Genomic DNA, 11,326 nt, shown 5'->3' with positions numbered 1-11,326 from the left:
CAACTAGGGAAGGGACTTGTGTCCTACAAGTCCATCAATGTCAAACAATCCTTCTTGGTCTTCGGTACAAACTAAAGAAAACTACCCTAGTGAAATAGAGAAATAGTACATCTGACAGTAAGGGATGTATGAGCAGCACTGCCCTCTGGGGTTATGGGATGTGTAGTCAGTTATGCCTAGGGTTGTCACAGTGGTCATTGTATATAGACAGTATTGACTTAATTACTGCAACCTGTAAGCAGGGTAGTTGCAATGTTGAAAGACAGACAACAGAGGGAGGTAGTGAGGTCAAAATTGATCAGAGACAGACAGTCATCGAGATGGCATCAAGATTACATTTGATAACATGTCATGTATGTCTTTATCCAACAAGGATTGACCCTACAGCAGTAGTTGGAGTCAAGGAGTCCCTACTAGGATGAATGTGAATGATTTGGCGTGTGGATTTCAAATGTAATTTCTCTGACAATTGTTTTGTGATAAAATGTAACAAACACATTGTATTGTGGTAACATATCCAATGTTCCATGACATGAATAGGTAATACAATACATTTTATGCTTATCTTATATATTATAATGTGAAATATAATCCATCATTTAAAACCATATGTAAATACCGTAATTGCATTGATTCATAAAACCACCGTATGCTACTCTGTCTGTCTATACTGTCTTCATGTAGAGAAGACTTACGTGAAAGTGTGAATTTCTCTCAGTCTTTATGAAGCATTCCAGCAGTGCGTGTGTTAACCCTCCAAATGACATCACTGCTCACGCCCACCCCCCTCTCTTCCTCCGTCTCCATCCCTCCTCCCCCTCACCATCCCTCCTCCCCTCTTCCTTCCCTCTGCATTTACTCCAGTGTGAAAGAGGAGCTTCTCACTAGCAGTCACTTTACAGGAGGCAAGGAGCCTCACAGAAGCCACACACACACACACACACACACACACACACACACACACACAGAAACACACACACGCACACACACACACACACACACACACACACAGAAACACACGCACACACACGCACACGAACATAGGCTTGGGGAGAGAGACAGAATTATCATCTCACTCACACACTCAGTGACAGAGACAGCTCCCTTCAGAGTGAGGCATCAACCTGTTATCTCTTTTCTCTCTCTCTCTCTCTCTCTCTCTCTCTCTCTCTCTCTCTCTCTCTCTCTCTCTCTCTCGCCGTGTGTGACCATGGAGCTTCACGGCGTACGACGTCCGCACCACAGCCACCAGGGCGATGAGAGGAACCAGATGCTGAACCTCAACCATCGCCTGGAGACCTACCTGGGCCGGGTCAAGCTACTGGAGGGGGAGAACGACCTGCTGCGCCAGGAGATCCAGGCCCTGAGGCGCAGCGGCCAGGGGGCCCCGTCGCGCAGGATGGGCCTGGAGGACGAGCTGCGTCAGGCCAGGCAGGAGGTCGAGGCAGCCTGGAGTGAGAGGCACTGGGTGGAGCTGGAGGTGGGCAGCCTGCGCGAGGAGCTCCAAGCCCTGGGGTCGCGGTGGCAGAGGGAGGCGGACGCCCGGGGAGTGGCCGAGAAGAGGCTGGCGGAGAGCACGAAAGAGATGGATGAGGAGACTAGGGCTCAGATCTGGATGAGGGAGAAGGTGAACCAGCTAGAGCAGGAGCTACAGTTCCAGGTACAAAACCACCAAGAGGAAGTCGAATACTTGGAGGCTACGCTAACTCACGCCGGACCCGCTCTGTGGCGGCCTCCGCCTCCGCCACTCCAAACCGGCGCCCAGCTGAGCAGCCTCCTGGACCTGGGTCAGGAGTACTCCCAGAGGGCCTCCAGGGTGTGGCAGGACGCGGCGGTGGCCTACCAGGACCAGGAGGCACGTCTGGAGGAGTCCCTGACCCAGGCCAGGACCGGGTTGATCCAGGTGGGCCGGGAGAAGAGTCAGAGCCAGCTGAAGCTACAGGCGCTGGAGAAGGAGCTGGCGTCAGCCCAGGGCGTACAGGAGCATCTGGAGAGGAGTGCCGTCCAACAGAGAGACCAGCACAGTCAGGACATCCAACAGCTCCAGGTACAGTAAAGAACAGTGAAAGGGCCGGCCGATCTTAGGCATGTACTGTAATGTGGGGAAGACTTACTGACTGACTGTGCTTCTTCACAATAGCCTACGTTAGGTTAGCGCTGAGCAATTGTGAGACGTTTCTTTAAGCTTACCTCATACTCCCAAAATTAAAATGAGATTTTGGAAATGCTTCTAAAATGCTAATGAAATGTAATTTTGCCTGCATTTTGTTCAATTCAGTGGTTTTCGATGAGGTTTTTGTTGATGTCATGTTGGTTTTGAACTGAGGATGAACCTGTTCAAAACTAACCCTGTTGTGTCAACAGTTGTGTCAGATAAGAATCATTTTTGAGAGCCCTGCTTGTGTGGTAGCTAGCGGCCCTATAGTGACGCCTGTCTTTCTGAAAATGCTCCTCTTGCAAGGAAGGAATGGCAGGCCAAGCAGACCTAACCGGAGTGTTTGATACTCCTGTCATTATCAAATGTGACTCAAATGGACCAAAATAAGACGTAAGCATGACGTAATGTGGTAATTAGAAAGTAAGCATGACGTAATGTGGTAATTAGATAAGAACTCACAATAATCTGGGTGTCTGTCTGAATGAATGAATGAGATGTATGTCTATGAGGAGGTCATGTGACCTGTGCAGCATGTCTGTGGCGAAGCCTTATTGTGCTTGTTCTCAATAGCCTAGGCTGAGAGCAGCGCTAAGCAATACTGAGATGTTTCTATGGTCTTACCTCATACTCCCATTTTAAATGCTAATGAAATGAAAACTACTCACCGAAAAGGAATGGTGGAAAAGGCGCGGTGGATGAGTTCACAGGCTGGGGCTTCGGGGAAATTAGTTCCAGGTCACAGTGGAGTCAGAAAGGTCAACTAACCACTGACGCCTCAGTGGGTAGCAAAATGGACAAAGCTGGTGTTCTATGCTGAAGGCTCTTACCATGGGGGCAAGAACTGGATCTCAGTGCACTGGTCCCCCCATTCCTGTAAAGAGTACACTTTAATCTGATATGACTCGATGACAGCTTTATCTTATTCGGTTAAATGGACTGACTTATATAGCGCCTTATTCCAAAGCGTTTTACAATGGCCTCCCGTTCACCCAAGCAAGCTACCATGCAAGGCGCCGGTCTTGGGGCTTAGTGTCTTGCCCAATGACACCTTGACATGTGGCCAGCCAGGGTTCGAACCGCCGATCTGCCGACCTTGCGATCATTAGACACCGGCTCTACCTCCTGCGCTACAGCCGCCCCGGTTGAATTACTCACTCACTCTTCCTGTTTCACAGGTCCACCTGGAGACGTTGGAGGTGGAGAAGGGGGAGCTGGGACACCAGATTGACACTCTCCTGATGGACAATAGAGGCTTGCTGCAGCTGAAGACCTCCCTGGGCCTGGAGGTGGCTACATACAGGTACAGCATTACTTTGACTTGGACTTTTTGGGCATTTATCCAAGTAAGTGAATCATCAACGTTATCTATGCTAGGACCAGGGGCCATTGGCAGTCACAGTGCTTTTTCTAAAGATGTATTCATTTTTAAATTTACAGTAGAGAAACTGTACAACAGGGTAGTGGGGATGGCGAGGTCTTTAGGAGGGACAGTTAGGATGTAGCCTGAAGAGATGGAGGTCTTCAGTCTACTGTGGAAGACAGGGAGTGACACTGCGGTCCTGACAGCAGTGGGCAGCTCGTTCCACCAGTGTGGCGCCAGGACAGTGAAAAGTGGTGACACGAGTAGTGCGACTGCATCTGTCACACTGATTCAATCAGGTGCTCCCTTTAGCTAAGATCGTATCGCACACCTCATACTAATTACCATCGGCGGGCGTGAGCGGCGAGGTGAAAAGCAGATATCTCACACTGTAATCAGTTTCTGTGTCCTAATCAGCTGCGATCAATCAAAAGGCCATCCGCTGAGTTGTTGTCTTGCTGTGCCATCTGACGGACCGTATCAGAACAGCCTCTGTAGCTCGCAGCAAGTTGACGCACACGACAGAGTATATACTGTATATGGATGCGGTGTGTAAGCCTTTGGCTGTGGCCCATCCCAAATAGTAGTGAACAGCTCCCTTTCAGGTGAAAGCATTTGTATGGAAATCTATTCAGTTGTTTTGTGCGTCGGTTGTAACGATGTTAACGCAATAGGGACTTTAAGCACGGTTGAAGGCAGGGCCGGCCATTGGCATCAGCAGTCTACGCGGTTGCTTAGAGCCACAACCGCTAGAGGGGGCCACACATTTGCCCTTGATTTACCACCTGTCATGACGAAACGTGGCAGAGGGGGGGGGGGGGGGGAGGGGCACAATCCAAATGTTGCTTAGGGCCAAAGTCCACTAGCGGGCCTGGTTGAAGGGAAGGCTACGGCGTTCGAGAAATAAAATATTCCACTTTGCGCGTTTGCGATACTGTCTCAACACTTCCTGTCGTTGTGGACGTATTACTGAGTACAGCGAACCAGCCGTTCTCCCGTAGTAGACAGTTGGGCTAGGAGACAGAATCACGCATTCGCAAAGTGGATTTTTTTTTTTTTCAAACGCCGTAGTCGCCCCTTCAACCGTCCCTAATGAGACAAGGAAACCTTGACAGAGTACTTGAACATAGCCGGGGTTGAACATGATCTGATGAAGGCAGCAACAGTTGATAACCAACACTGGCCGCTGATGTCTGGCACATTTTTGATGCCTGCCAATCAGAACATGAGAGTCATGTGACATCTCCACTCATGACTCTCCTTTCTTTTTTCCCCAAAGTGATGAAATGAAGAGTTATTTTTTAAATTGTATTTTACGAAGACTTTCTTGTCCGCTGATTTATCATAACATCATTAATCTTATGTCAATAATGATTTACACGTCTAGTTTACCCCATTCGAAGAAGGTTTTTCCAACTCACTGCCCAGACTAAACCCCACTCCCCATTACCCAACCCCACCCCCCCACTCCATGACAACGTGCAACAATATGATTTTGAGATGCCCAAGGAAAGATGTCCAAGAGGGTGAAGTCGAATAGGTTATTTTTCTTGAAAAGGGCAGTCTCTGCTGTCTTGAGCAGGGTAACTTAATATGGACCTCTGTGGTGGCGCCTCTTTTCTCTCTCTCTCGCTCCCTCTTCTCTCTTCGATATTGACCCAGAGGCATCAGCAGGGAGCAACTGACAGGAGCTACAGGAGTCTAAAGTAACTGGAGTAGGGACCAAGGGGTATGGGGGTGTGGGGGTGTTGGGGTGGGGCGCGGTGGGGGTGCAGGTTAGAAGAAACAGAGCAGTATTTTCAATGACATTACATTACTTTTTTCCTTTTTCTTTCCTAGCACCAGGGGAGCCCCCCCCTCCCAAATGTCGTTGTTTGGTACCTGTACTATATCAATGACAATAAAGACCATTCATTCATTCATTCATTCATTTTCTACATCTGATGAATTCAATATTCTCTAGCATCTGTAAATTCCAGAATCCTCATTTGAAAGCATCTTGATAATAGCATCATCAACATATTGGAACATATTGGAATATTGATTATATATCAATATCTCATCAACATATTGGAATCTTGGAGATAGGCAACATCTCAGTATCTCATATTGATGCACACACGTTTCAAATAAGTATTGTTTCATTGGAGACGCTGGTGTAAAGGTGTGCTAGAAAGGACATGGTCCATCCTAAATGTGATGGAAAATAGTGGAATTGGTGCTACGTGTGCTGCTCAGAATGTTGGACGGTGTGGGGGGTATAGGTGGGTGTGTCCCTTAAGCACTGTGAGAGAGAGAGACAGAGGAATTGGTGGCAGCAGTGTGTGCACTGCAGATGGCTTACAATGACAATGTCGCCCCGCCATTTCCATAACAACAGATCTCAGCCTAGTCCTGTTGTTCAAGTGCAACAAAAGCCCCCATTCACCCCCTCTTACCCCACCCTACGCAACATCCTTTCAGAACAGCCCCCTGGTGGCCATACATCATTTAGGTAGTCTATCACCATTTATTATTTCAGTTTCTAATTGCATTATAGCTCAGCTCTGTGGCCATTGACTTGACCCACAATTACAAAATCAACATGGTCTGTTTTATAAATGTAATCACACTTCTCATTTTGCCTGTTTTTTTCTTCTTCAGAGCTTTACTGGATAATGAAAGTCTGAAGGGGAACCTGCCTTCAACAGATCAGCCAAGGAGTGCCTACTTCACTGGTAATTCATCTCCTCTACACACCCAGACACAACTCTGTTGTAGTACTACAGTATTACTACTATTGACATACCTGCACGTCACATACGACTCCTCTACGTACTACCTCCAGCTACCGCATAATCTCACTTCTACCCGGGAGGCATCTTTCTTAAGATGGGGGGACCTCCTGTCTCTATACTGTACATAATCACATTAGACCACAAAGAGTAGGGGGGTGGTCTGGGTAGGGGGGCTGAGCGAGGCACTTTGGGCGTTGTAATGGAAGCCACCTAAGAGGGTCTCCAAAGGTCATTGAGACATATGGCTTTCCGGTAATTCAGACTGCCGGGGAAGGAAGTCATGATCAATATCTCTCCATTACTGTCCAACCTCGATTCAGAAGAACATGTATCCTAATTATACCCTCGGGAGGGGGGTTTGAGGATCTCAGTCAGACTAGGAACTGGAGATGTTTTTGAGATTAGCAAAGGCAACTGGCATTGTGAAATGTTTTCCAGCATTGTCAAAATGAGAGTTACTCTTTTCACATTGTTTGCCTATCTACCATAGCCCGTACAGTATTCACATAACCATAAAGTATAGTGCACCTATTCATAAGCTCCTTCCATGTCATCCACAGGTGCAGTCTTCAGCCCTCAAGGGTTTAAGCAAAGCTTCCAGACCAAGTTGACTACCAGTCACAGAACCAGTCCTATCTCCACTATCCATAAAGCAAGGCCACGATCATCAGCATCACCAATCTGGACACAAAAACGCGTAAGCCTGAATGAAACACCCAAGAGTTTTCGGAAAGCTGAGGTTGACTTTAGAGAAGAGTCCACTAGACCAATAGATTGGTCAACGCCTTACCCAAAAGTACTACAGGATGGAAAGTGTTCTGTCGACCACTTTAGACCCCAAAATGTCCATGAAGAGGTCAACTATGCTGAACCTCTCTCATCTCCCAATGAGCAAGAGGCAGACGTTTATGTTCCAACTCCGGTTGGATCTGATCTTAAGGAACCCATTACAGGTGATGATGAAGAGGAGGAAGAGGATTGGAGTATACTCAGTGCGGGGCTTCCTGAAGAGAAGACAGTTGTGGCGTCTGCCATAAGCTACCCGGTTGAGTCCAGCCTCCGTGGGACCCCTACCTTCAGCACCGAAGCTGAGGAGCTTCATCGACCGACTGAGAACGTAGAAACAGAATATCCGGTTACATGGAGAGAGTCACCTTTTTGTGCTCCAGAGGATAGTGATAATGAGGTGCCTTTTGAAACAGCTGCTGAAAAAGAGGAACCTCTACCTGAACTTCCACATTCTCCCATGTATGCATGGAAGGAAAAAGATCACGCAACAGAGAGCAAAGAGGCAGAAGATGGAAGGTGGAAGATGGAAGAAGGTGGAAGGTGGAAGAAGGTGGAAGATGAAAGCTCTGAATCTGAAATTGAAGCAGTGGTAAGACCAGCAGTTGAGACCAGGGCAGGCAGTCAAGCTTCTGAGTGTCAGGCAGATGGAGGTGAGTTCTCCAAGGCGAAGAATGTCTTGTATGATTTCGATCAAGCCTCTGACAAGCCAGAGGTCTCTCACCATGTTGAGAGGGTGGAGGGAGGAGTTATGGGTCTAGCAGAGGGCTATGATAAGAATGATATGACTAATAGATATGTTGAACAATTGGAAGACAAGCTGTACCCAGATGGGGAGGAAATGGATACATTGGATAGAGTGATAGAAAGACAAGATGATATGAGGGAGAAAGTGAATGACATGAACCTGGAAATGGATGACAGTGAGACACAACAAAGTGAACTGGAAGAGGACATTTCTGCAACGGAACCAGAACAGGTGGAGAAAGACATGGAGGTGCAAGTCGGCTCTATCACCCATCATGACTCCTATATGGCCTCTGAACTCACGGGCACCAAACCAGAATTTGAGCAGTGGGAAAAAATACACTCAGAGGAAAAGCATAAGAATCTATCTGACAATGACGAAGACGACGACGATGATGATGATGTGGCGGATGACTCTCCAAACGCCTCTGGCTCTTGGAGGACTGAGCTGGAGAGTGACAGCTATGCTCAAGATAACACACTGGCCGACACGCGTCCCCTGATCCACTACAAGAGTGACGAGACGGACGCCAACACTCAGGCCTCACACCTGGGCGAGAGTGACTCTAGTGATAATGAAGAGTACAGAGAGGGCGGAGAGGCAGGGACGAGCACCTTGGGCGAAGGCAAGTCCAAAAGGTTTGGAACTATGGATGATCTATGTGAAGAGGCTGAATCAGAAGTCATAGTTGAGGAGGGTAATATGCACTCAACTCATACAGAAGAGGTGGATGCTGCCCAAGCTAAAAAGTACCCTATACTGGAAAACAATGTAGATCAGAAGACCCTGCAAGAAGAGGAGCAATCGGACGAGGAAACCGAGGAACTTACAGAGCCCATTTTGCACTCTGAGGTTGACTATGATGAAGAGATAGAAAACAGATTGGTGGAGCAGGAGTTAGAGAGTTTATCTGTATCCACTTACAGTGAGCACTTTACGGGGCAGACTGAGAATGAGAACGAGACAGCACTGAGTGTTCAGTCTCAAAACACTTTTGAGGAAGCATTGGCCACAGAACAGACTGAATTTGTCAAGACAAATACCCAAAACATGTTTGACAACGAGGAGATAGAGCAGGTGCACACAGAGCTAACGTCTTCGGTTCACTCCACGATTCTAAATGAGCCATTTGAACACTCGTCTTTAAGAGACAGTTCAGTGGAAATGTCACAAGAAGTCTTGTTTCAAGACAAGGTCTCCAGTGAGGTACAGGAAGCTGAAGCAGATGCTCCAGATGTTCAAGAGAAGAGGGACGAAGAGGAAGGGAACCTGTCGATGCTGACCCATGCAGACCTCACTGAAGATCATTCCACCCACAGTGGACTCAACAGTAGACCTGAGAGCCAGGACAACACGATCAACCCAGATATGGAAGAATCCAACAGCTCAGATGACGAGTCACCCAATACAAGTCAGTATTCCCAACCCATCTCCAGAGTAAATATGGCTGCAGACCAGGGAGACTTGTTAGATATGGCTGCATCTCACAAGGTCTTAGAACCCTCGTCGAAGGAGGCTTTCATGGCTGAAGAACATTCTGTGGAGGAGGTTGATGACTGTTACGCAGGTCATGAACTTCTTCAGACAGAAGAATGGGAAGTCCTAGATAGTCCTAACACCCACCTTGAGTCTGAAGCTCCATTTGCAGAGAGTGGTATGTATAGTAATATAGTTGAACCATCTCAGAGCTTTATCCATGACACAGATAGCATGTACCCAAAACCTGAGGCTCGGGAGGGAGTCGAGGACTCTGAAAAGTCCCCAAACGAAACACCGAAGGAGGCTGACATCTTTCAGGTGGAATCAAAGGGACCATCAAAAACAAACAGCAAAGACCTCCACAGTTTCTTCAGCTCAAGTGTAAACAGTGACTTCTGGGGTTCGCCCCTAGAGACAGGGGCCACCTATCAACCGGATGATTCATGCAAACTTGTGACCGAGCAGTCCAATCAGAACCTAGCCTTAGGTGACAGCCTAGCTTGGGGGGACCTGAAAAACCTGCAGGTGGCCAATGGGAACAGAGAGGCCGATATTGAAACAGCCAAACCCCCCACCGCCCTTAGGGAAGAGGAGCAGATACCCCCACAAGTGAAGCAGATGCTGTGTGGAGATGTGATGGAAGATGAAGCCCCTCGTTCTGAGGACTCTGAGGAAGAGGGGGAATCCTGGTCATCAGGGGAAGAATAGGGACAAGAAAATGTGTCAAGCAAACCAGCCAGCATTCTTAAAAAAAAGAGGAGATAGAAATAACCAAGCAGTATTGAGAGTAACTACGATACTTACTTACGATAAATGACTTTGAGAATATCTTAGCACCGATCGTCAAAGTGAAATTATAAATACTATAACCTTCTCCAGAGTTGAATGTCGTCACTCAGAGCAGCAACTGACTGCACAGTGTTAAGAGTGTTGTGTGTTATTATAAAAAACCAAAGTCGTGCCTGGGCGCACACCCTGATGACACCATCCAAACCACCAGTGTGCCTACTCCACCTAGATACATCGAGGAACATCTTTGTGAGCTTTACACCTCCATGTTTGAATAGCCATATTGTCTTTTTTGCTAACTCAGAGACTCAATGGGAGAACAAATGGGGACATTTGCAAGTCAAACCATTCAGAGCTGTCATTGATTGTTGCGTGATTTGAATGTAATGATTGTTGGAAATCAATGAGAACAGAAGTGCCATGTTCCCTTTAAGAACTGTAGTGTTTCACTCTGCAACACCTGTGACAGCACCTTTTTCGGTTGCACTTTATTTTTTATTTTCCATTACAGATAGAAGCAGGTGTTTACTTATTATAGAACTATACTTGGTGAAATGGTATAATAATCATCTATTAATTATGTGTCTTTCGGGGGGATTCATTATAACAAGCCCCACTATTTAGTACCAGGTAGTTGCCAGTGTTTTGAATTATTTTCTTTAAGTAGCAGCAATATCATTACATAATTACCTAGTAAACACTAGGTAAATAACAGTGTAAACAGTATTATAAAAGTGCTATTAATATTTTCTAGTGGCAAGTTTAAAGTTTTAAAACGTTAACATACATTAGTCAAGGTCATAAAGGGCTCCATTTCAATTCACTGTTGTGTTGCATCAATCTGAATGTTATTTATGAGAATGATTTGTTGTCTAGCTAACTGATTAATGGAGTTTGCATTAGTATTTTTCTATATAATTTCAGGTATGAGCCGTCTGCTTTGATCTGCCAGGTACCATGTTGGTTAAAGAAAAACAACAGATGAGAACACATTCTATATCATTACTCCTGCACTGATTTCTCTTTGCTCTTGTGTGTCACCACATCAAAATGCACTAGTTGTATTGTTTTGAGTAGTGTAGAATACTGTAGAAATGTAGTAAAACGTACCCTTGTAGCAAATAAACTAATTGGAAAATGTCAGGTGTCTCAATGTTTTGTGCATATGTGAGTTGTTTGTCTCTTCATAGGCATCTGCTTATCAATTCTGAATCTAAGATCAAAGATGC

At 46.5% G+C, this 11,326-nt stretch overlaps 1 protein-coding gene across 1 annotated transcript; it reads left to right on the top strand.

The window, feature by feature from the left end:
- Window positions 1-1,210: 1,210 nt before the first annotated feature.
- On the top strand, window positions 1,211-10,016 carry nes (nestin; the record flags this gene model as incomplete). Its single annotated transcript, XM_080541151.1, has 5 exons — window positions 1,211-2,047; window positions 3,334-3,458; window positions 6,162-6,235; window positions 8,146-9,483; window positions 9,571-10,016. The coding sequence occupies 5 exons, from the start codon at window positions 1,211-1,213 to the stop codon at window positions 10,014-10,016; spliced, it is 2,820 nt and encodes a 939-aa protein (XP_080397277.1).
- Between the last annotated feature and the right edge of the window lie 1,310 nt (window positions 10,017-11,326).

Source organism: Nansenia antarctica, assembly GCF_963989245.1.
Source record: "Nansenia antarctica genome assembly, chromosome: 10".
Classification (NCBI taxonomy): domain Eukaryota; kingdom Metazoa; phylum Chordata; class Actinopteri; order Argentiniformes; family Microstomatidae; genus Nansenia; species Nansenia antarctica.
Note: the sequence above shows the minus strand (reverse complement) of the source record. Positions and strands in the feature narration are given on the sequence as shown.